We start from the raw sequence: 26,040 nt of genomic DNA, 5'->3' as shown, positions 1-26,040 counted from the left end.
ATTCTAAAACAATTTATCATTAGACGTAGTTTATTTATTCATTACTTGAAATAACTTTACTTTTCAAACATAAATTCAGCAGTTTTTTCTCAAAAATACTTTTCCTAAACCCTTTTCGCACGCTTGATTTCAGTGAAAATCATCGTACTGTTATAAATTAATAATTTTAACATGACGTGTTAATTCGCTGCTTCAGCATTTCAATTTATATAAAGCGAACAATCCGCGAGGCGGCGAGGCAGTCCACATTTCCATATTGAATAGTTAACACTGAAACTACTGTATTCGCGTGAAGTAAAAGTTCCGTGTGTGTGAATTTCCAAATTAAATTCGTTGGACATTTCTTGTGGTTTTTTTTTCAAAAGACTGTCGAAGCGGACCTCCTAACAATTGGTGTCAGAAGTGGGATGCTAAGAAGGTTCACGCAAGAGGACCCTTAGCATCCAAAGAATCCTGAGGTCATCGCAGTCGTGATCGACGATAAGCCTCGCCCCCAGGGTTGAGCCCGCATCACAACCACTAAGCACCGGTTCTACTCAAGATCGACGATAAGTCTCAGCCTGCCAGACTGAGCCCGCATCTCACACGAAGAACGCGAATATCCTGGACTCACTCAAAAACATCAGTGAAATAAATTTTAAGCCTTCAAAATTACGAAATACAATTTCTTCAATATCTTCAGAAACCTACTCGATATCGTCGCCGCGTGAAATACGAGACGCATTCCGTACAGTTCAAAGCCTTCACGTGTCGCAAACGCATCGACCTAATTTAACTTTCAGTGCAGTGACATCAAAGTGAAAACCTTTTTGTGAAAAATAAATCGTGATGTTTGCCGTTATCCTGTAAGTAGTTTATATTAATTTTGTATAAAAAGCGTAAATTGTCTAAATTGTATATTTTCGTACTGTATTTTAAATTTAAATCCTTTTTTTTTTTCTCTCCATATCTCAGTTTCAGTAATCAAAAATGAGTTTAAAGTCAGAAAGTTCGGACGCAAAAGTGACTCTCTCTATACTCACTAAATTCGTAAGGTCTTATGATGGGAATCGGGAAACTCTTGCCGCGTTCCTAACTAACTGCGATAACGCAATTAGTTTAGCTGCTCCCGACCAGCAAAATATCTTATGTAAATATATAATCTCCCAACTTGAGGGCAAAGCTCAATTAGCCTGCAGCCTTAAAAATTTCAATAATTGGGATGAATTAAAATCATATTTAAAAAGCACGTTTGGCGAGAAAAAACACTCGTCCCATCTGCTACTTGATCTCCAAAACTGTAAACAGGGCCAGTCCGAAAGTGTGACACAATATTCTATCAGACTCGAAGCATGCCTAACTCGACTTCAAGCTGATATTCAAAATTCATGCACTGATCGTAATCTCCTTCTAGGCAAAATCACAGCTATGGAAGAACTCGCCTTAAGCTTATTCCAATTAGGTCTTAACCCTAATATTTCTAATATTGTCCGCTGCAGAAACCCTTCGACACTTAATGAAGCAATTTCTCTAGCAGTCGAAGAAGAAAAAATTTTCAAACTTGTAAAAATTACTCAACCAAAACATCCAACTAAATTTTGTTCCTTATGTAAGAAGACCAATCATAGTTTCTCAGAGTGCTTTAAGAAAAAGCACGATTTCACACAGAGATCATCTTTCCATATTCCTCCCGCTAACCCTCAATATTCTGCAGAAACAAGTCAAAGTTCATCAAAGGACTCAAATTTCGTCAAAACCTGTGCCTATTGTAAACACAAAGGACATCTTATCTCAGAATGTCGTAAGCGCCAATATAATAATAATCAGCGTCGGATGAACTCTCACCCTCCGTCGGGTCCCTCTCATAGTAACAGTGCTAATGTTAACATGTATGAATACTCTGAATCCTTAAATGAAGTGACGAATAGTTACGTCCCTGAATCAAAAAACTTAAACTGATTTCGGATGCGTGCCTGCCGAAATCAACAATCCAAAATGGCACTCGAACTACTAAATCCTTTTATACTAATTCCCCCAAATCGTTTACATCTCGGCAATCGCTACATGACTGTCCGAGTCACACTGAATCTTATACCAAATCTTTTATATCCCGGCAATCACCAAAAGACTGCCAAAATATCGCTGAATCATATCCTAAATCCTCACTGATTCCTACAAAATCGAATACAAAGCATTCCAAAGAAGATTGCTCAAATAATACTATATCTCATTCTAATTCTTATACTAGCTCTTATACTACAAAATCCTTTAAATCTCAGTTTCCTTCAAAGGATCAACTGAGTCTTACAAAATCTAAAGTCATTCAAAATGACCCCCAAAGCAACGCAAGCAAAAGCTCATTGCCTCTTAAAGACGTCCCGATCTTCGAAACAAGCACCCTGAAAAAGTTGGTGTCCTTACCTCATGCATTTTTACAAATAGAATGTAATAAAAAACCTCTCTGTTTCTTAGTTGACACAGGCGCAAGTGTCAGCATTATTAAGCGCTCGTGTTTACCAGCAGAGCCCCAATTGTCTCAAGAAATTATAAAACTCAAAGGCATAAACGATAAGGATTCCTATAGCGAAACTTTAGGAACAGTTGTGCTTAACCTTATTATAAACGACCACACCATTTCTTTTAAATTCCACGTCATAACTGACGCTCTGAATCTGGAATCAGACGGTATCTTAGGTACCGATTTTCTACATTTTTTCCATACTAATATCGATTATAATACTAAATCCCTTACTATCTCAAATTACACTTTACCAATTCATTATTCGAGCCCTAGATATATAATACCGGCTCGCTCCGAAGCTATTGTTGAATGCACTGTCTCAAATGACAAGTTCGAGTTACGTCATTTAAAAGACGCACTCATATTAGATCACTCTATATCCGAAGGTGTATATATAGCAAACTGTATAGTAAGTTTGAAGCCTAATTATAAAGTCAATGTCTCTGTTTTAAATACCACTGAATCTCAAATAGAAATCCAAGACTTCAAGGTTCATTTAACTCCTATAGACTTCTCTGAACTACGCCAAGTGTCTCAATCCCCCGAAATTGTCAACCACGTTTCTAATTCTTCATCAAATCGACTCGATCGTGTTCTAAGTCTTATAAGACACTCACATCTTAACGATGAGGAGAGAAAAGTTCTCTTAGAGTGCTGTTCTGAATACTCTGATATATTTTATCTCGAAGGAGATACTCTAACTCATACTAACGCTATTCAACACTCTATTGACACGGGTAATAGCTCTCCTATTAATGTTAAATCTTACCGTTTTCCCGAATGTCATAAAAACGAAGTCGATTCCCAAATCCAGAAAATGCTACAACAGAAAATTATAAAACCGTCTATCTCTCCAAGGAATGCTCCCGTTTGGGTGGTTCCCAAAAAAATGGACGCATCCGGGAAAAAGAAATGGCGAATAGTTATCGACTACCGCCGCCTCAATGACGTCACTGTATCCGAAGTATATCCTATTCCCTTGATCACAGATATCCTAGATCAACTAGGTCATTCCAAATATTTTAGCACACTGGACTTAGTCTCCGGTTTCCATCAAATTCCGCTGAATCCTTCAGATGCACCTAAAACTGGTTTTACTGTAGTCAACACAAATGGTTCAACAGGCCACTACGAATTCACTAGGATGCCGTTCGGACTTAAGAACGCTCCCAGTACTTTTCAACGTCTTATGAACACAGTATTATCAGGTCTTCAAGGTTTACATTGCTATGTCTATTTAGATGACTGTATCATCTATAGTGCAGATCTCAAATCACATTGTGAAAAACTGAAAATGGTATTCAACCGTTTCAGAGATTATAATCTCAAATTACAACCGGATAAATGTGAATTCCTTAGAAAGGAAGTCACCTATCTAGGTCACATTATAACGGATAAAGGTGTCTCTCCAAACCCAGAAAAAATTAAATCAGTCTGTGATTTCCCAATTCCTAAAAATCCTAAAGAAGTAAAATCATTCCTCGGTCTCGTTGGTTATTACCGCCGATTTATTGACAATTTCTCCAAGATCACAAAACCTCTAACATCTTTACTCAAAAAGGATGTCACTTTTCATTGGTCTATAGAACAAGACCAAGCTTTTAACCTCCTGAAGGAAAAGTTAACCTCAGCTCCTCTTCTCCAATACCCTGATTTTTCTCAACCATTTATCGTTACCACAGACGCCAGCAACTACGCCGTTGGCGCAGTGCTATCTCAAGGCCCTGTCGGCAAGGACAAACCAATAGCCTATGCTTCTAGAACCTTAAACAAACAAGAAGGAAATTACTCGACCACTTCTTCTTCTTCTTCGCTCTGGGCTGGTTTCCGCACTTAAACGTTTCCGTCTGTTGTGCGTGCATTGCCCCTCCCCGCTGAAGTCTTCACTCCAGCCATCCAAGCTCACTCCAGAAGCCGAGTAGACCGCCCAGGTTGCCGAGGGCTTCATGGAATGAGGTCGGGGAACCCAAATGGCGTTCGCGTTGTTCTGCTACGCCCGTGCACTCTAGGACCACGTGCGTCGGTGTTTCGTCGACCTCCATGCATGCCCTGCACAAAGGACTGTCGGTGACACCTATAACGAAAAGGTGTTTGTTTAGTGGGCTATGCCCTGTTATGAGTCCCACCACCTTCCTAAGTTTACCTCTGTCCAGGCGGAGTAGTTTGTTAGTTTGCCGTTTGTCTATGTTGGGGAAAGCCTCTTTGGCTTGCCTGCAGTCTGTTGTGTTCGCCCATAGTTGGGAATGCTCTTTTTGTGTTAGTTCATGCAACCAGGTTTTATACTCACTGAAGGGTATGGGAACAATAGGTTCTGGCCCGATCACCTTCAATGTCGTAGCCTTTCGTGCTAGTGCGTCGGCCGCCTCGTTTCCCTGGTCTCCATCGTGTCCTTTGACCCACCTTAGGGTGATGTCGTTTGACATGGCGAGTGTTTCCAGAGTCTTGTGGCAGTCTTGTATGAGTTGTGAGGTCGTCGAGAATCTAGCCAAGGCTTTAAGAGCAGCTTGGCTATCAGAGTTAATGTTAATTTTAAAGTTTGTTACCTGTCGATTGGCCACGGCTATAGCCGCGGTCATAATGCCCACACACTCTGCTTGGAAGACAGAGTTGTCCTTACCGAGTGCGTGACTTATTCTCATGTTTAGTTCTTGGCAGTAGGCTCCAGCTCCTGTGCCCGTTTTCGTTTTGGATCCGTCGGTGTACACTTCTATTGTGTCTTGTGCTGGCTTCGGATCTAAGTTCTTCTCTGAGTTTATCTTGTAGTTTTTGTCTAGTATGTGTTGTTTTTCGGTTCTGTCGCATTTCCACTGCAAACGTGGTTCTTTGTTTATGCTTTGCCCTAGAATTTTAGTGTGCATTGTGTTTTGTTCTTTCCAATGCCCTGAGGTTTTCAGTCTCAGGGCTGCGAGTGTTGCTTCTTCTTTGATGTGTATGTGTAGGGGCGGAATGCCCAATATGACTTCTAACGCTGCTGTTGGTGTGGTGCTCATGCAGCCGGTAATGGCGAGGCATGCTTGTCGTTGAAATTTCTGTAATTCTTGCTGGGCGGTAGTAAGGAGAGTTCTTGGCCACCATACAAGTGCAGCATATGTTAGTGAACATCTTACTACCGATAGGTATAACCATTTCATTATCTTTGGTTTTAGCCCCCATTTTTTCCCTAGCATGCGTTTGCATTGGTTTAGTATTGCTAGTGATTTTTTGGTTTTATCTTCTGTATGCCTTTTCCAGCTGAGTTTGCTGTCCAGTGTCACACCGAGATATTTTACCTCTGCGGACAGTTCAAGGCTTGTGTTAAACAAAGTTGGTGGTTTGGTTAGTTCAATTTTCCTTTTGTTGGTAAACAGTATCATCTCTGTTTTCTTCGGATTTACTGTAAGTTCGTTTTCATTGCACCATCTTTCTATTAAGCGCAAAGCTCGTTGCATGACTTCGTATAATGTGTTTTCTAGCTTGCCACTGATTAGGATGGTGAGATCATCTGCATAACCAATGGTATAGAACCCACTTTTATTTAGTTTGGTTATCAGGTCGTCAACTACAAGGTTCCATAGTATTGGTGACAGGACACCTCCTTGAGGACAGCCTCTCGCCACTATGCCTTTTGTGACTCCGTTGATGTCTAGTTGTATGATTCTCTGTTCTAGTAAAGCTCTTATCCAGCTGCGTATGGTTTTTGACGCCTTGTATCTTCCCAAGGCTTTGTCTATGCTATCGAAAGTTGTTTTATCAAAGGCTCCTTCAATGTCTATGAACACGCCTAGTGTCGATAATTTGTTTTCGAGGTCATGTTCGATTTTGGTAACAACAGAATGGAGTGCGGTTTCTGTTGATTTGCCCGTACTGTAAGCGTGTTGGTGTGAGTGTAAAGGTAGATGTTTTAAGGTTCTGTCCCTGAGGGACCTGTCGACAAGTCTTTCGAGCGTTTTTAGTAGGAAAGATGTAAGGCTGATTGGTCTGAAAGACTTCGGCAATGTGTAGTCACTCCTTCCAGGTTTTGGTAGGAAGACCACTTTCACTTCTCTCCAGGCCATTGGTATGTATTTGTATGCTATGCAGGCCTTGTATATTATTTCCAGCCATGGTGTCAGTTGAAGTTTTCCCCATTGTAAAAGTGCTGGGAAAATGGTGTCGGTCCCTCCTGTTTTGAAAGGGTGGAAGGTGTCAATAGCCCAGCTGATTCTATCTCGCGTGACTATGTTGTTGGCAAAGTCCCAATCCTCTTCTATTGGATGGTGACCAAGGGTGCTTCCCCAGTTTGTTGAATCTACTATTCTACAGCCAGGGAAGTGTGTTTCGATGAGCGTTTCGCTTATCTCTTTGTCGTCCTTGGTGTATGTTCCGTCCGCTTTCCTCAGTGAGCCGAGTGTGCGGGTGTTGTCGTTTGCTAGAATCTTGCGTATGCGAGCAGCAGTATCGTTTGATTCTATGCTTGTGCAGAACTTATGCCAGGAAGCTTTTTCCTTTTCCCTGACGCATTTATTGTATTGGTATTGGGCTTCCTTATAGTTGTCCCAATCTTGTTCTTGCTTGGTGTTTTTGGCTCTGTTGAAAAGATGTCTGAGTTTTTTCCTCATTCTTTCCAGATCAGGACCCCACCAGTTGTTTTTCGATGGTTGCTTTATGTTGTTTTTCTTTAGGGGACAAGCTTGTTCATAGCTTGTCTTAATATATTTCGTTAGTTTATTTACGTTTTCTTCGATGTTGGCGATATCATCGATGTCTTGTGGTTTATTTACGCCTATCTGATGTGTCAGCAGGCTTTTGTATTTTAATCTGTCGGTTTTTCTTGGGTTTCTCCTTGGTACGTGTGGAGTTGTCATGAGATCTAGCTCGTAGCATATCCGCCTGTGGTCAGATAGTGAAGGCTCGTCACTGACTCGCCAGTTTTTTACCTGATCTGCGGCTCTGGTTGACGCTAAGGTTATATCAATTATGGTTTGGTACCTACTCGTCACGAAGGTCGGTTCGGTGCCTATGTTAATAATTGTTAGGTTAGTGGTTAGTATATAGTTCACAAATTGCTCACCACGTTTGTTGTTGACTTTGCATCCCCATAGGTTGTGATGCGCGTTGCTATCGACAGAGATAATTAAATCGATGTCGTTATCCTCACAGTGTATTACAAGTTCCACCAGTTCTTTTGGTGGTATTTGGTCTTCGATGGGCATGTATATTGATGCTAGAACCACCGGTCTTGGTGGTCGCCCCATGCCTTGTTGTATTCCGTTATTTATTTTGACTGCTGTCAGATCTCTGGAACAGTATTGTGTTAGTAGTAACGCTGTAATACAGCGTGGAGTGTAGATGCATGTTCTTGGTGGTTCGTCGGTGCTGTGTGAAAAGATCTTACCATGACAGCTTCCGAAACCACATATAGTTTTTCCCCTGACCCACGGCTCCTGGATCAGGGCGATGGTCTCGTCTTCAACCTCCAGCTGCCTACGTAACGTGGCCGTGGCAAGGTGTTTGTGCTGGAGGTTGGTTTGGATAATTTTCATTTCTCCGTCGCCCTCTGTGCCGGGGGTTGTTCGGCAGGGGCAGTTTCCTCTGGAGCGTCTTGTGTCGCCTTTTTCTCCCGGGGTCGTATAAGGTTCGTCCGGGGGTCCGCTAGCATTTCCTCGATTCTGTCTGTCTCTGTCGATTACTCGACCACAGAAAAGGAGTTAGTTTCTATTTTATTCGCCGTTAAAACTTTCCGACCATATCTCTACGGCACTAAATTCAAAATCGTAACAGATCATCGGCCCTTAGTATGGCTCTTCAACGTCAAAGATCCTGGTTCCAAACTCGTCCGTTGGCGCCTCAAACTTGAGGAATACGATTACGAGATTATTTACAAACCTGGAAAATTAAATTCAAATGCAGACGCTCTGTCTCGCATCCCAATTCATGCTATAAATACAGATAATCTTACTAAGCTTTCCTACGAGGCATATTTTAAGAAACAACTTACAAACTCTTTACCAGATTCTAACACAAAAATTGAAGAACACTCACAAGCTTTACATCTTTCCAAATGCAAAATTATTGCATGCCCCGTTTCTCTAGATTTCGACAACTCAATGCCACATTGTGAGGAATTATTATCTCAGATAACCGACACCGCTTCATTGTTAGAAGCCGAACGTGAACAATGTTCGGTAAGGTCAGTTACAAAAAATAATAAAACATATTATTTTCTTTTTACCAAGGTTCATCATTACGATGAGACAACTTTTCGCTCCATTTACGACACTTTGATGATGCTTCGTGATGAACTTATATCACATCACCCTAGCATTGATGAAATAGCTATCTCCGATTTCTCTGAACCTTTTACTAAATTATCCTATACCAAAATTTATAATATGATTTCCTACGTATTTCATAACACTGATATCAAAATACATATTTATAAAAATCAAATAATATTTCCAACTCCAGCTGAAGTTCCTACAATTCTCAAAGAGAATCACGACACTCCCATAGCAGGACATCCTGGTGTGAATAGGATGTATAGTCGAATTAAAGCCTCATACTACTGGAAAGGAATGAGAACTGACATAGAACGCTATGTGAAGTCTTGCAAACTATGCCAAGTTAACAAACCTTTACGAGCCTGCAATAAAGCTCCTATGGTTATTACATCCACGAGCACAAAGCCTTTTGAACGATTAGCTCTGGACATAGTTGGTGTCTTACCTGAAGCAGGTTTCCAAAAGTTCAAGTTCATTCTAACTCTGCAAGATGATCTTACCAAATTCCTATGTGTCTATCCTATGATTTCTTCAACAAGTGAAGAAGTAGCCCGTAATCTGGTCCACTTTATGTCCTTATTCGCTATTCCTAAAATGATCCTTACTGATCAAGCCATGACTTTTACATCAGAACTGTTTAAACAAGTTACCGATATTTTCAAAATCAAACCCTTACTTTCTAGCCCTTACCATCCCCAAACTAACGGTGCGCTGGAACGCAGCCACGCTACTCTTAAAGAATACCTAAAATCCTTTGTAAACGAAAATCAAAATGATTGGCATTGCTACCTAGCAACAGCTGTTCTCGCGTATAATACAACTCCTCATACTACTACTCAATTTACTCCGTTTGAACTTCTGTTTGGACAGAAACCAACCCTTCCTAATTCTCTCTACGACACAGATAATAATGTTACATACCACGAGTATGTCCGTGCGCTTCAGTATAGAATGAAAGTAAGCCGCGAAAAAGCTTTAGAATATATTAGATCAAGTAAAGAATCTTCAAAACAAATCTATGATTCAAGTTCTAATCCTAACATAGAATATAAAGTTGGTGACATGGTATATTTAAAATACCATCACAGACTTCGTAAAGCCTTATCTCCAATATGGAAAGGCCCTTACAAAATCGTTAAAATAAATGGAAAACATAATGTTACTTTATTAATAAATAGAAAACATGTTAAGTATCATACTAATTTAATTAAGCTCGCTGTAACTTAAGCTTATCATTCTTTTCAGATTTTTCTCCTACGTCTCGTCTGAGCCAATGATTACACCCATAACGCATAGCCCTGGAATATATTTCGACCCCATTACAAAAATTTATTTCTACAATGATTATTGGAGAGTAATCACGCATCTCAACACCGTCTCATTGGAACCACAGCTTGACAAAGTTGACCGGTTGATTGTTAAAACCTCTCTAGTTTGTGCTAAGTTGCAACCAGAAGAGTACTCTAGCTGCAAAAATGTTTTTAGTCCAATTGAAGTACTTCTAGAATCCAATTATCTCAAGGCTCAATCTCTATCTCATATTATCTCAAGCGAAAATCCTGCTAGATTCAAAAGATCTTTAGAATTTGGTGGTGAAATCCTTAAGTTTTTCTTTGGCACTTTAGATGCTGAAGATGCCCGAAAATATGATGCTGCAATTAGCTCTTGTCAGAGATCTGAATCTGAGATATTTCATTTAATGAAAGATAATATTCATATAGTTAAGTCGTCTATTAATACTTTTAATTCTACTATTTCTAGGTTAAATCAAAATGAGATAAAGTTAAACTCTCAGATTAATAAATTAAACGATATATTGTCTTATGTTACTAGTGATAATGAAAAATTAATGTATTTAACTAGATTTAATAGCTTAGTTAATATAATCGAAAGCTCTTTACTAGCTATCTCAAATTTTCTCGATACTGTAATAAACGCAATTTTGTTTTCAAAAGTTAATGTTCTACATCCTTCTGTTCTAAGTCCTGTAAAACTGTATGATGAACTGTCTAAACACAGAAACTCAATCAATAAAGGTTTAGATTTTCCTGTAGCACTAAGTATAGAAAATATACATACTATTATAGATATATCTAAGTTAGTCTCCTATTTCTATAACAATAAGATAGTATTTGTAATACAGATCCCTCTTGTCTCTCCCGTTAAGTATAACGTCTATAAAACAATCCCGCTCCCGACTCCTCATTACGAAGGACAATCCAAAAGTTTTGCCTTAATCAAACCTACTAAACCCTATTTAGCTATAACTGACGATAGATTAAATTACGTATTATTAGATACTTTAAGAGATTGTACTATTTTAAATAGTGAAAATTCCATCTGTAAATTAGAGTCAATTTATTCTGTAAATTCGAATCCTTCATGCGAGACAAAACTTTTAACTGAAGTGACTCTATCTTTACCAAGGGAATGTGAACCGAAAATCCTATATGGTCTTATTGACATATGGCATAAATTAAAAAATAATCAATGGATATTTGTACAGTCAAAAACAAGCAAACTAACTATCAATTGTAATGATAACTTTAAGGATTATTCTATATCTGGCACTGGAATATTAAAACTGAACAAAGGTTGCATTGGTTACTTTAAAACGATTCAATTTATACCTTCTACCATTTCAAATTTAACTATTGATAATAATAACTTTAATATTAATTTTGATATAACTAATGATAACTGCTGCAACCAAGAGATTGTTAACAAAACGATTCCTCTTCTATCACCTATTAACCTAAGTAATATTAATTTAGATTCCTTAAAAAATTCGATAAACCAATTCAACGATCTTGAGTTGCAAATCAACAGGATCCAAGAGGAATCTCATTTTATAAAATATAGCTCGTATTATTCTGCTTTTACTTATATAATTATTTCGTTAATTTTTCTATTTTTATGTTATAAGATTATCAGATGTTTTAAACAACGTAATTGTAACAAATTCTGCATTCAATTTTTTTTCCAATGTGATCGCAAAAAGATTTCGCATAAAGAAAACAAAGCCCAAAGTTCTATTGAAATGTCACAGATAACAGATGATGAAGATAACGCATCTGTAGACCTTCGAAATCTTAGTGCATCAGTGCAAGAAATCTTCAAATAATTAAATTATGTAGAATATTTACCAATTTCTCTCCTTTTCCTTTTCTTTTTTTTACTACGCTTTATTTAAATTAAAGCTTCGTCTAAAGGGGGAAATGTTATAATTAATTAATTTTAACATGACGTGTTAATTCGCTGCTTCAGCATTTCAATTTATATAAAGCGACAATCCGCGAGGGCGGCGAGGCAGTCCACATTTCCATATGTGAATAGTTACACTGAACATACTGATTTCGCAGTGAAGTAAAAGTTCCGTGTGTGTGAATTTCCAAATTAAATTCGTTGGACATTTCTTGTGGTTTTTTTTTCAAAAGACTGTCGAAGCGGACCTCCTAACAGTACCTCTCAACTTTCTCATACAATGTCAAGTGAAAAGCAAACATGTTACCCACGTGCGCTGCCAATTTCGGTCGAGCGTACCTCTCAACTTTCTCATACAATGTCAAGTGAAAAGCAAACATGTTACCCACGTGCGCTGCCAATTTCGGTCGAGCGTCCTGCGTCACCTTAAAGGAATATTATGGTTGTTATATAGAATTTTTACCTCTATTTATAAAACCATGGACGCAAAAGGGTGCGAGCAAAGTGAGCGCACTGAAAAACACAAGAGTGACACCTTAGCTGATAGACCATAGCTTTAAAAAAAACCGGCCAAGTGCGAGTCAAACTCGCGCACTGATGATGTGGTCTAAGATGGGGCTCGTTTACCTAGAAGATGCCTGTTCACTCTTGTTTTAATTATACTATGTTTTAAAGATTGTAGCTAATTGGTAGGAAACACAGATCGCGAAGGAGTATTCCAAACTTCCAAAGTCCAAACCTTAGCCATGCGTATGAGGAATGATGACGCAAAATATTCCGTGTGTGAAGATAGAATGTCATTGAGGAATGGACATTGACTTGATCATTGAGAAATTGAGGTCATCAAATAAATAAAAATAATAATGTTTTACGCTTCTAATAACACACTATACTATACTACTTGCCTTGTTCTTAAATTGAGAGATGAGGCAATTACAAACTGGCGGTGATGTCACAGTTGATTAATGGAACACTGGCTTTTATTTGCGGGAGAGTATCAAACTATGTATTTATTTGTGTGGCCTGTATTAGCTGGTCTAAAAATAGCCAATCATCATAAATATCTACCAGGAGACTGTCCAGATTGTCAATTCCTCAATGATGATTCATGCAAAGATTTAATAAGAATTATTACCTACTTGCTCAATCCATGGATCCATAGTATGCAACAGATCGAGATGGCAATGGGAGTATGAGACGGGGGCACGCCCTGATTGCCATCTCGACCTGTCGCGGACTATATAGCAACGTTTTTACTATCTCCTAACACGTTCAAGGGCCCTGAAATTTAAGTATCAGGGGTTTATCCTGGTTTATAATATTACCCTTCTAAAATATATTTAAATTGTCTTCGTAGTTTTAGGCTGATAGAGACTTGGAGTAGTTACATGCTGTATCTTTATTATATAGAACTAGCTTATGCACGCGTGGACTTTTTCAAACCCCTGTTTTATTCCTTTAGGGATGGAATTTTCAAAAATCCTTTCTAAGCGGATGTCTACGTCATAATAGCTATCTATCTGCATGCCAAATTTCATCCCAATCCATCCAGTAGTTTGAGCTATGAACTGATAGATCAGTCAGTCAGTCAGTAAGTCAGCGTTTTTTTATATATTGGGGTGTAACCAGAATGCCAGCAAAAAAATTAGCATTATTGTTATACTACCAAAACACAATCCAATACCAATAACTCTTTGCCTCATTTTGGAATTTTAGTGTTTTAGTATTTTTCAAACCCGCAAAACTCAAGTCAATGCCCGATTTTATTGCCAGTGTCACTCGGGATGATAAAAGAATTCTAACGATTCCCCATACATCCAAATCTGTTCAGGCATTTTAAAAGTTATGGTGTAGTAAAGAGACCAACATACCTGTAAGAGATTAACATACCTGTTACATTACAATGAACCTAAAATACTGCTAGGTAGGTACCTACTCGTCTGCGACCCCTCATACTCATTTAAAATTTGTCGTTTCAGCCGAAATAAGATCGCGGTGATCTTGCAGAAATAAAATTTAAGTGCGTAGGTGCTCGGATATTATCGCAATAATTGATGGGACGTGGATAAAAGAAGGTATACTACCCTATCTTTCTATCTCAACTGAAAGATAATAAAATGGTGCTTAAAGCTTAAAAAACTGGCCAAGTGCGAATCAGACTCACGCATCGAGGATTCCGTACTCGGGTATTTTTTTCGACATTTTGCGCGATAAATCAAAACTATTATGCATAAAAATAAATAAAAATATGTTTTAGAAAGTTACAAGCCCTTTCATAATATGATACCCATTTGGTATAGTTACCTGTATATTGAAAATACCACAAATTCACGGTTTTCAGATTTTTCCTTTACTTGTGCTGCCTACCTACCTACTTGCAAAATTTCATGATTCTAGGTCAACGGGAAGTAACCCTATATAGATTTTCTTGACAGACACGACAGACTGACAGACAACGAAGTGATCCTATAAAGATTCCTTTTAACCCTAAAAACCAAAACCACATATTACCTACAGTTCGCGAACCGCGAGTCCGGTTGAGATTGCAATCGGGGTATGAGGCGAGGGACGTCCCGCATACCCGCACGTCACCCGCGCTCGCCCGCACCGGGTTAGCGCTGGGGCTGTGCGGGGCGATCCCTCCCCGATTGTCATCTGGACATGTCACGTATTATAGATAAGTAGATCATAGTACAAGAGTGGTGTCCCCGCGGTTCGCCCGCGTGTATAATATAATATAGCCTATATCACTCAGGAATAATGTAGCTTTCGATTGGTGAAAGAATTTTCAAAATCGGTTCAGTAGTTCCAAAGATTACCCCCTACAAACAAACTTAACGACATTTTACCTCTTTATAATATTACTAGCTGATCCCCGCGGCTTCGCCCGCGTAGATTTAGGTTTTTAAAGATCCCGTATAGCCTATGTCACTCAGGAATAATGTAGCTTTCTACTGGTGAAAGAATTTTTACAATCGGTTCAGTAGGTAGTTCCAAAGATTACCCCCTACAAACAAACTTAACGACATTACCTCTTTATATAATAGTATAGAAGATAAGTAGTATAGATAGGTACTCTTAGGTACCTACTTAGGCATTGGGTTTTGGGTGGGAAACCAAGTAGGTTTCCCACCACTATATGTATTTTTATAAGTTTTATGATAGGGTTTTCATATAGGTACACATCAAGGAAATTTCTAGATAATTTTTACTTAAATAAATATCAAAAATTGCGGAACCGGCAGGATTCGAACTTGCGTCTTCTGGGATCGCGCCAGACACCCTGACCGCCAGGCCACGGTTCACTTGCTGCCGAACATAAAGTTAATAATTTCCTACTTTGGTAAGAAATTGTAGTTTATTTTTCAGGATATTTCAGAATTGGCATACTACCTAAATTAAATATTTTAGGAATGGTTCCGATCTTTCGGATTATTGATCGTGGTTAAAATAATATTTTTATATCGATAAATATAGGGACTGAATTACATTTTTTTTTTGCAAAGGTATTTCTGGATTTTGTTCAACTAAGGAAATTAATTATAATGACTTTTGTTTGTATCGGAATGAAAAACAAATAGCATAAATATCGCTATTTAGAATAGGTAAATGAGACGCAATTTATTCCAGGCAAGCAGTTAGGTAACGTCTCGCAGACTCCCTCTCAGCTAAGGGTCATAACCTTTAACCCTCCTCTCAGTAGGTACCTACATCAAATATATTTAAACACCAATCAATATAGGTATTAATAAAAAAATACTGACCGCTACGAATTACCACGAGTTTCACGCTTTTGTGGGCATTATCATGAATGATTTCAGGATGTCCTTCAGTCAAAATGTTCATACACAAACACAGATTTTTTTTCAAAACAAACATATAGACATTTCACTGAGTTTATCTTAAATCGTTTCAACACTCGCATGTAAGATTAGATCGTACCGTAAAGTGGCTACTTAATCATTCAATATCAAATCGTTTAGACGGAAGCGCGGCGAATATAGCTCCCCACAGCTTTCAGTCAACTGAAGGCTGAAGCCTACGGGAAAATATCAAGCCTCGACCGGGAATCGCTGTGAAAAACAGTCCCTGTGTGAAGCAACAAATGTTATCTCACTCTTTCTAAACTATGCGTAAGCGAGTGAGTCAGAAAAGGTCAACAGGTTCACACTCTGCATTTACCTACTGTATAATTGTGCCATGACGAGTTTTCACGATAACTAACGATGACGCTCTCCCATCGGAAAAGCTCAACGGTTAACGATAATATTCTACTTATTTACGGAAAGGACATTTTTGTTTTCAATCCTTGGATCATTCCATTGCCTTAGATCCTTGTATTGATTTTATTTCTTTGTTAGTAGCTAGGCATAAGGCAATACCTAGGTAGGTACTATAAAATACATTCATAACACAGGACGTGGAAAAGCTAGCTATACCTACTAGTAGCACCGTCTATATATGTATGATAATATGAGTAGTTACTTAAATGAGTAGTCATCTTAACCTTAAATCGCCGGAAGACTACGGAGACAGAGACGCCTTTCAGAATGAGGTTTAGGCCATAGTCCACGCTGCTGGTCAAGTGCGGATCGGCAGACGCCAGACAGACATTTGGAAACATTATGGAGACCTCTCAGGCATGCAGGTTTCCTCACGATGTTTTTCTTCACCGTTAATGTGATATTTAATTGTTTAAAACACACAATTACTCTGAAAAGTTAGAACAGGATCGAACCCCGGACCCCTCTAATAGCAGGCCGAAGTCTTAACCACTAGGTCACTCAAATCATCACTCAAATGAGTAACAAGTAATTCCCTGGGATATCCACCTATAGATACCTACACCTACAGAACCACCTGATCAGGGTTCCGCACCCGAACGATGCCAACTGTCAGTGTGACCTATAATTAGCCTCCGCTGTCCGTCCGTCTATATGTCTATCTCGTAAATTGTAATAGGTGAGTTGAAATTTTGTCCGAGTGAGTACCTACTTCTATTGCAGCTATGTATAACAAAGTCAAAGAATTTATTCAAAATAGGCAATAAATTACACTTTTTGAAGGTCGGTTGTTGCATTTGTATAGTGATCATTTTTATGCGAACTTAAAACTGAAGCTACGAGGGTTCCTAACGCGCCCAGGTCTGAGAAGAGCCCACAACAACTACTTATTACTATGAAAATCCAAAATGGCCGCCATTGAAAAGTACATAGGTAATCTTTTACAACAGTACGGAACCTTAGCTTTCGTGTGCTAGTCCGACTCGCACTTGACAGGTTTTTTTATTCATAAAAGCAGTGTTCATTCTATTTTAGTTTCTTTTTATATCACGCAAATATTCTTGCTTAGTCAACTTTGTTAATATGCTGTCACTCCCGATGTGGGTGTAAGTACCTATACCTATTGTGGTAATTCTGTTGTACATGATCTCTTAACTAAAATGACATTGCAATAAGAAAATTCCGCAATCTATTTTGGACTTGCCTTTACACAAGTTTAAAAAATCTTGTACGCTCCTGAAAAAAGCATATTACACAACCGAAGCTTATGTGAAAGATAAAAGAGCGTGGATTTGACCTACAGCTCGTTCCAGCAATGCGCGGGACGGCAATTACTTTTTATATAAGCATAGGCATAATATTGTATATCAAAAGAGCAACCGCCAAGTTTCTTGCTGGTTCTTCTCGGTAGGAAAGGCATTCCGAACCAGTGGTAGACGCATTTGACGATTCAAAAGTACTTGTAAAAGTTTAATTGAATAAAAATATGTTTATTTATTTATTTCTATGCCTTTCATGCTCGCTGCAGAAACGAATAGCTCTAGATTTAGAGCTGACAATTTAGAGATTGTTTACAAAAGAATTAGTCACAATAACCTATTTACTGAAAAGCATCAAATAAAACACTTAGTAAATCAATAAAATATAAAAATTTATTGATAAAAGTAGGTGCTAACTTATGTATTGACCAATAGGCATCTACTAATTTCGGCAGCAAGGTAACAAACAGTTCCAAGAAAATGAAATACTTAAATCATTTAATGCAATATAAAGTCTGTAAGGTACAATGTGGATAATTTGAGAATTACAAGACAAGAACATCGCGTTTATCCGTAGACGATGTTTTGGCGCGACAACGCGACACGATTTACCGCCCGCTAATGAAGCCCAAACATTATGTCAAAAAACAGTCGCTTGGGGTTTGGAATGCTTTAGTCTTAAAATACATTTATCTACACCCATGCTTTATGAAACAGTTAGCTTATTGCCAACATTAAAACACCCAATATCACATAAATCTGTCTCGTTATGCCAGCAGTATAGCGCTGTCTCTTTTTCACAGGAGTGTTATAATAAAATTCAGTACAACATTATAACACTCGTTTGGATGCTTTAATGGTTATTAAGATATTGGGTGTTTTAATGTTGGCAATAAGCTAACTGTTTCAGAATCTTTCATAGAGGATTCATAATATTATGGGTGTAGATAAAGTCTTGTATCCAACTGTTTATAATTAGGTATTAAAACACTCAAGTCATACTATTATATAACCGACTTTCTTGTTTTAATGTCCCTCTTTATACAACAGTTGCATAAATAACTATTCTATATGCGGCCGTTGGAATCCTAACTAATTTACAGTATAAAATGCTATACAACAGAATCCTTAACTATTCCCATAATAACTTGCATACAAGGTATTTTTACAGGGCAGAAAATTGTTGTTTCTATACTGATATTTTTCTTGAAAATCTGTTACCTATATTATGAAAAATGTAAAGATACTTTTTGTTTCCGCCTTGTATACCTACTATAATTATTACAATTCAAATGCATCATTATTAAATAACTATTTATATATATACTAAAATACTTTATTTGGACGGACAATTATTAGAAGTAGAACAGTGGTACTGATTCTGAGCACAACTAAATTTTAGAGTATTCCCATCCTCTTCTAACTAATGTAATATGAAAAGGACAGACACAATTTGACTGTAAATTTAATTTAGAGCTGTCAAACGTCGTGACTTTAGCTGCCAGTCGCGAAGCTATTGTTTAAATTTGAAGCGTGCACTAAAATTTGGTCTTTAAATGTAAAATTCATGTTCCGTCCTTTTTTGGCCATATTAAAAAGATAAAGATAGAGATACTCTAAATTTAGTTTAGAGAAAGACAACAGAATCGGCGCCAGTATAATTGTATAAGTTACCTTACATTCTCATCAGTCTTAACCGTAAGACACAAAATATTATTACACTGCAACAGTACATAAGGCTCAAGTAAAGATAATTGTAATTTAATGATAATTATGTTCAACATACCTACATTATTTCTATATTTTATAAGTCAGATCTATAATATTATGATAAAAGTAAAAAAAGAACTTATTGCTTAGTCACTAGACAAAATGATTAAAATTGAGATTCAATAGCTGCTCTAGTACGATATGTAATGTTATAGTCAGATATTTTTATTTATCATTTACAAAAACATATTGTGACTGAAAGTACATTTCATCTTCAGACTTATAATAACAAATTATTCTTGAACTGTTTAGTTTACATAAACTGGTTGTAAACAGAAATATTAAACAAAAGCTATATGTAATAAGAATTATTACATTCATCTAAATGTCATTATCATCCGGATTTCATACTTGGTATAAATAACAACTAATTATTTTCCTTAAATAATTAATTATCAATACAGAAATCTATTGTAAGTCAAATAGATGAAGGCACATGCTATTAAAGTGGCAGAAGTGTGTACGTTAGACGAGTGATTGCATTCATCGGCGGTGCAATAACATTCTTCCCAGTAGACTCCGTTGTCGTAAACGCCCCAGTTACATACACCAGTGACACCAGTCTCAGCAACTGATGCACACCGTCTGATAACCTGTCTCCACCTGCCGTCCCCTGGAAGCCAACAATTAATTCTTCAGTAAGTAACCACACAAACCGTTCAAGTGTTAGTCGGACTCACACATGAAGGGATAGGGATACTTACAGACCCCACCATCCCCTTCATGGTTATTTCTATTTAAACCACCCAGAAAAAAGGAGGCCTGCGAACTGCGAAGCAGGGCTCCCTTGACCGGGCCGACGAAAGAGACCGCTCACTATATTGGGGGGTCTCTAATTAATTAATCTAACATTAAAGCCAGTAAGCACTGGATACACCTAGGTGAGTTAGTAAATGAGTGGGTAAACCGCGAATTTTTTTTTTTTATTCATTCCTTAAAACTTATTTTCATTATTATTTGGACATTACCCAACAACCTTGGGTAATACTAAGTAAACCTGGGTAAACCTAAGTTTATTCCGACTTTCAACCTTACCCATAACATCTATACTTTATTGCACCATAAAACACAAATTACAGGTCACAAAAAAGAGAACTCAAAAATATGTAGGTACAAAAAGGCGGTCTTAACGCTAAATAGCAATCTCTTGCAGACAACCTTAACGCTACGGAGAAAAAGAACAAATGGACAGTGGGAGGTGGTGTAATAATAAACCTAAACTACTAGCTATTAGCTAAATAAACTAATCCATCTGCATACTAATATTATAAATGCGAAAGTGTGTCTGTCTGTCTGCCAGCTTTTCACAGCCCAACAGTTTAACCGATTTTGATGAAATTTGGTACAGAGTTAGCTTACTTGTAATTAAGTTTTCAACTTACATATAAACCCCTTTGGTCCTTGCTGTGTGAATTTCATACAAAATGAACCAGGCGTATGAGATTCGTCGCTATTACATTCTACAGCTATGTGACTGTCTGTATCGAACTTTTTGTACGCGCCACAATTGTCTTCTTCTAAATTCTGGAATGATGCGCACTGGTAGCATCTCACGCAAAAAACTGAAATATTATCAAATCAAGATTAGTATAAGAAATAATAAAAACATGTTTCTCAATAATAATCTGAACTTTGTTTACCTGTCGGCAGAGTACACAGCGCGAGGTACAATAACACTTTGATGAACATATTGGATGGAAAATACTTAGGTAGTTAAAGTTGCGTTTTAGTTAGTTTGAACTTAATTTCAGGCACATTTCAGGTGGTAGGTATAAATTAAAATAAATACCTATTAACGTTAAAATATCACACAACCCACAGACCAATAACATATAGACACAACCAGTCACACCCTCAAACACAGAACTCGGTAGGGCGATTGTCTAAAACCTGCAACAATCATTATTACAATCTCAATTGTTCTGATTGGCTGAATTTGTGCGATTCTTGTTGCAACAATGCATTTTGGTCAATAGTGAGCGAGCATTAACCAATCAGAGATGATTGCGATCGTGACATTGTAGCTGTCAAACAACCGCGGTAGGGCCACGGATCACTCATCACACAGACTATATATAGTAGTGATTATTACTGGTCTGTACTCTGTGCACAGAACCACAAAACCACAGATCACTAGCTTATCTAGGAGACACAAAACAAAACATTACTTCTACTCAAATGCTCGGTTTACGGTTTCATTGCGTCCTGTGATTGCAGCAAATAGAAACCTAAAGCAAGCTGAAACATCTGCAAACACCACAGACATAGATTACAAAGAGTAACTTTTTTACTAGCTTGCATTGTTTGCTGTTTGTCGCAGGCATGTGGACCCGCCATTACGGTTTTACGTTTATCTCTATGGTTTTTTAAATGAAATAATTGTTTTTGGCTAGGAGCCAGAGCCCAGAGCTGTAAAGTGTAAACAACCAGTTAAAAAAATAAGAAAGTTGTGATTCGAATTCGATTATTCGATATTATTTTAAAAATAGGTTGGTTACCTACTACAAAATTCAGATTTCAGAATCAATTCAATTATTTTTTTCAAATTCAACGTAGTAATGGTTCGATACTTGAAAATCGTGAGTGTTTTTATCGTGCTAAGTTTCGTAGCCGATGGTAAGTAATAAAGCGTTGTTCGCGGTCACGCCCAAAACGTCGGCACATAATAATAATAATAAATTCCTATTATTTTTCAGTATATAGTATAAAATGTTGGAACTGCCGCTCGAACAATGACCCGAAATGTGCTGACCCCTTTGATAACAGCACTGTTCCAATAACGGATTGTAACCAAGAGAAGGGATTGCCTCATTTGCCCGGAATAAGACCGACTATGTGCCGCAAGATAAGGCAAAAAGGTACCAATTTTTTTATTATTACAAGTTAAGATTGCGCTTAACAGGATGGAAAGCAATGATGAGGTCTAAGTAGGAGCGCGCTTGCCGGGAAGAGATACCTCTTGTCTTGAAGGTACTTAAGAAAATACGGATGCTGGAAAGGCATTCCACACTGCAAAAAAAACTCTACGATCTACGCAATCACAGAGCGACTCCAGACTCAATCTTTTATCATAATATTAGAGATGATAATTTTAATTATCCTTTAAACATAATACTTAATTAATTTTCAGTCAATGGCGAATGGCGTTACTTCAGAGACTGCGCATATCTAGGTGAAGTTGGAATCCAAGGTGATGAGAGATTCTGCCTGATGAGAACAGGGACGTACAATATCTTCCTTGAATACTGCACTTGTAACAGTAAGGATGGTTGCAACTCTTCTGGAATTTTCAGCCCGATACCTTTGATAGTGTTGTTAGCTGTTATAAGTGCTTATGTTAAGATTTTTAACTAGATTTTTCAACCTGATTTTATAGACTACTTCCTGATTTTAAGGTAGGGCTAACACAGAGGATGTGATTTGCACTTTGATATATGTAATCTACCAAAACAATATCTGTCTGGTAGGTACTGTTTGTTTCACATGAAAAGATTGCTGACTAATTCATTGCCGGGTTAGCCATTTATTTCGTAATATCTGTGTACTTAGTATGAGATTTTATGACCAACATTGAATACTTCAGCGTTAAAGTAAAAAGAACCTGAATGCTTCAAAGCTTTCATTCATACAGCCAACACTCCAAGTGCGGTGCGACTGCGGCTATTTATGTTTTTTGAAATCACAATAAAATAATTAAAATCCCTGATTAAGTTGTGGTTGTTTGAAGATAAAGATCCACAGACCAAGGCCAATCAAGGACCCTTTTACTCATTTCAATGCTCGAATTTTATTAACGTACGTAGTTGAGATCTAAAATCTCATATTAATAACTAAGCATGTGAAACAAAGTAATGCCCGACTTCATAGGTGTCTATTTTAGTGCGGGATTTAATCTTTTCCCGCGCAATGTGACAACAGTAAGTAGGTGCTCATGCGCAGATAAATTATTTCTAATGTTTTCAGCGTTCTTTTTATGTGATTATACCTACCGTGATGGATTTTGTAGTCAGGTTTTTGTAGTATGCATCCAGTTTTATGAAAGTAGATGCACAAAATCAAGTTTTTTATTTTTTTAAGTCATACTTACTGAATATGTAGAAGCAATGGCGAACCTGCATCGCTAATATTAATAATGGTAATGGTAATTTTAATAATTATTGTGCCTTATCTTATAGTTGTATGAAATCATGGCTAGTTCAAGAGCAGTGTTGGAGAAACTGTTAACTAAGTTATATTTTTAAGATTTTATAAGATTGTAAAATAGATCTGATTAATAGGTAGCTATATCATAATGACATTTCAATATAGAATCAAATGAACTTACTAATGACAGGCTTCAGACAAGCGTCTGCTTTTTTAAAAAAAATGCAAGTTTTTAAAAATCCTTTGTTTTCTAAGAATTTTTCTCTTCGTGAGATAAAAAGCATGCAATCCGAGACGTAAGCTATGGAGTATTCAATGGCATTTATAATAATATTAGTATGGATTAATTATTTTACATACCTACCTCACTAACATTAATCTCACTATCTTAATCTCATCACAACTAATTTTGGATCTGTTGGATAGATCTTTGTTAAGTTAGTTTTTGCTTTGTACCACTTCAGTGTTGGTAAATGGCAATACAACGTAGATAAGCTCCTGAAAATACTAATTCATACATATGTATAGGTACATAGCCATATATTATCTTAATAGAAGACTGAAAAATTCCGACCATTATACTTACATTCCGATTTTTGTACTTATTTTTAAGAAGAAATAAAGCATAATTTGTAAAATTATAATATACTTAATGTCTTTCTTATAGCTTCCAACACACAGGTAATTACTAAATCTAGGTATTTAGGTACTTATTTATCTATACTTGATAAATAAAATTGAAGTGTCGATCTGTAATTTCGAAATAACTAGGTAGGTACCTACTTGAATTATTAAGCTTATATGGATATTTGAACTGTACCATAACTGAATCACACGTTTTCAAAATCGTTGTCTATCTGTCTGTTTGAGCGGGCTAATTTTCAGTACGACTGAACCTATTTTGACGGAACTTTCACAGACAAGTAGAGGATTAACCAAGGAGTAACAGGCTACTTTTTTAACAGACTTTCAAAAAAGGAGGAGTTGTGTTTCTCTACTTATGTATCTACACCGAAATCTCTGAGATTTCTGAATGGATTTGCGTAATTTTTATTTTTATTAATAGGGAAACTTGCGACATTGACCCATAAAAAAATTGGATTCCAACTCCTAAATCCTGATGCTGCAGGGGACCTGACCACCAAAATTGATGGGATTTGAATTTTTCAGAAAGTATGAAAATTGTCAGTTGCAAATTGATATTGGAGGTACCTTGATAAGACTATATCGTAGAACTCAAGGGCCCAACTCCTCTACCCTGATGCTGCATTGCATTCATAAATCCCACGGGATTTGTAAAGAATCATCCGTTTAAATGTTTTTACGAAATTTGGTACAAATATATTATGCATTCCGGGGACGGGCTACTACGGATAAGCTGCTTTTTGTCCTGGAAAATCAAAAGTTCCCACGGGATTTTTAAAAACCTAAATCCACGCGAGCGAAGCCGCGTGCATCTAGTCTATACTAATATTATAAAAACCAGCTAAGTGCGTGGCGGGCTACGCGCAGTGTAGGGTTCCGTAGTCACAACTTAGTTATGATAGTTTTCCTTTCAAATTGATTAGGTATTTATATACTACTGCTGTGAATTTTTTCACGTTCCTATATACCTTCTACCATTTGGCTGATAAAGGAGGGGACACTTGACTCTAATAAAAATTAGCACTTTAAAACATTTTACAAACGGATCTAGAAATCGAAAAATGATGTTCCCACACCCACAGTATTTTTAAAAGACCTATTCAACGATACCCCACACTATGGGGTGGGGTAGACGAGAAAAAAAAATCATCCCCACTTTACATGTAGGGAGCTACTGTAAAACAATATTTATCACAATTATATTTCACCACTTTGTCGGCGTGATTGATATTTATACCCATGCCAAATTACAGATTTCTAGCACTAATAGTCTCTTAGATTAACCGAGGATGGACGGACGGACATGGCGAAACTATAAGGGTTCCTTGTTTACCACGGAACCCTAAAAAGGTACAGTTTGTAAGTTTGTTTGTAGGAAGTAATCTCTGGAACTACTGAACCCATTTTGAAAATCCTTTCACCAGTAGAAAGCTACATTATTCCTGGGTAAGGGCTATATTTATTGTCAAAAAATTCGAGATCCGTACAAAAATTGTTATAAGCGAATCTAGGGCGGGTCGCTTGTTAATAATAAGAAGTGAGTAATGAAGTATAGGTACCTAATTTAATCCAACCAAGTGCGAGTCAGACTGTAGGTTTCTTGACAGACAGACAGCCAACGAAGTGATCCTATAACTATAAGGGTCCTTTTTTCCTTTTGAGGTACGGAGCCTCAGACCTGGGCGCGTTTGGAACCCTCGTAGCTTTATTATCACCACTATCGGTAAGCGTAAATTTTTTCCAATTCTGAGTAAATAATTTGAGTTTGAGTTTTGCGTTAACCTATATAGGTATTTCATCCTCCGAGGTTCTGAATAAAAAACAAATCATTTTCAAAAATGTATTTTATAGACTTAAAAATATAACTAAAATGTATATTTATTTATAACGTAAATGAAAAATTAGATATTTCTATTTCAAATTAATATTTCAAAAAGAGTTAGGTAGGGATAAAATGAGACAGCGTAATATGCGCAGACCAGCAGACCATTGAAATG

The 26,040-nt window shown here is 37.3% G+C and overlaps 4 protein-coding genes across 6 annotated transcripts in view; 2 read left to right on the top strand and 2 right to left on the bottom strand.

The window, feature by feature from the left end:
- The window catches only part of LOC117991472 (probable G-protein coupled receptor CG31760), a 74,958-nt gene extending 58,990 nt beyond the window's left edge, over positions 1–15,968 (bottom strand). For all 3 annotated transcript variants that reach the window (XM_069504903.1, XM_069504904.1, XM_069504905.1), the window contains exon 1: positions 15,708–15,968. The gene's annotated coding sequence lies outside the window, so the exon portion shown is untranslated. The remainder of the gene's footprint in view (positions 1–15,707) is intronic.
- Positions 164–11,863, top strand: LOC138403690 (uncharacterized). Its single transcript, XM_069505119.1, has 2 exons — positions 164–845; positions 9,985–11,863. The coding sequence occupies exons 1-2, from the start codon at positions 829–831 to the stop codon at positions 11,861–11,863; spliced, it is 1,896 nt and encodes a 631-aa protein (XP_069361220.1). The 5' UTR covers positions 164–828.
- Positions 15,969–17,856: 1,888 nt separating the features above from the next.
- LOC117991052 (uncharacterized) lies at positions 17,857–21,104 on the bottom strand. The gene is made up of 3 exons (XM_034978595.2): positions 20,896–21,104; positions 20,638–20,817; positions 17,857–19,868 (listed from the first exon to the last, which is right to left on the bottom strand). Exons 1-3 carry the CDS (start codon positions 20,942–20,944, stop codon positions 19,651–19,653), a joined length of 447 nt encoding a protein of 148 aa, XP_034834486.1. The 5' UTR covers positions 20,945–21,104; the 3' UTR covers positions 17,857–19,650.
- Positions 21,105–21,656: 552 nt separating this feature from the next.
- crok (crooked) lies at positions 21,657–24,046 on the top strand. The gene is made up of 3 exons (XM_034978596.2): positions 21,657–21,871; positions 21,952–22,113; positions 22,386–24,046. Exons 1-3 carry the CDS (start codon positions 21,814–21,816, stop codon positions 22,607–22,609), a joined length of 444 nt encoding a protein of 147 aa, XP_034834487.1. The 5' UTR covers positions 21,657–21,813; the 3' UTR covers positions 22,610–24,046.
- The last annotated feature ends 1,994 nt before the right edge of the window (positions 24,047–26,040 follow it).

This window comes from Maniola hyperantus, chromosome 19, assembly GCF_902806685.2.
Source record: "Maniola hyperantus chromosome 19, iAphHyp1.2, whole genome shotgun sequence".
Classification (NCBI taxonomy): Eukaryota; Metazoa; Arthropoda; class Insecta; order Lepidoptera; family Nymphalidae; genus Maniola; species Maniola hyperantus.
The sequence above is the reverse complement of the archived record's forward strand: the minus strand, read 5'-3'. Positions and strand labels throughout refer to the sequence as shown.

What these genes read in the sequence shown, in the direction of transcription:
- LOC117991052 (XM_034978595.2), bottom strand. Translation starts at nt 20,944, where the DNA reads ATGTTCATCAAAGTGTTATTGTACCTCGCGCTGTGTACTCTGCCGACA. An exon ending in GCTGTGTACTCTGCCGACAG is followed by an intron (nt 20,818 to 20,895) that starts GTAAACAAAGTT and finishes ATAATATTTCAG; the next exon opens with TTTTTTGCGTGAGATGCTAC. An exon ending in AGGACCAAAGGGGTTTATAT is followed by an intron (nt 19,869 to 20,637) that starts GTAAGTTGAAAA and finishes GTTGGCTTCCAG; the next exon opens with GGGACGGCAGGTGGAGACAG.
- crok (XM_034978596.2), top strand. Translation starts at nt 21,814, where the DNA reads ATGGTTCGATACTTGAAAATCGTGAGTGTTTTTATCGTGCTAAGTTTC. An exon ending in GCTAAGTTTCGTAGCCGATG is followed by an intron (nt 21,872 to 21,951) that starts GTAAGTAATAAA and finishes ATTATTTTTCAG; the next exon opens with TATATAGTATAAAATGTTGG. An exon ending in CCGCAAGATAAGGCAAAAAG is followed by an intron (nt 22,114 to 22,385) that starts GTACCAATTTTT and finishes ATTAATTTTCAG; the next exon opens with TCAATGGCGAATGGCGTTAC.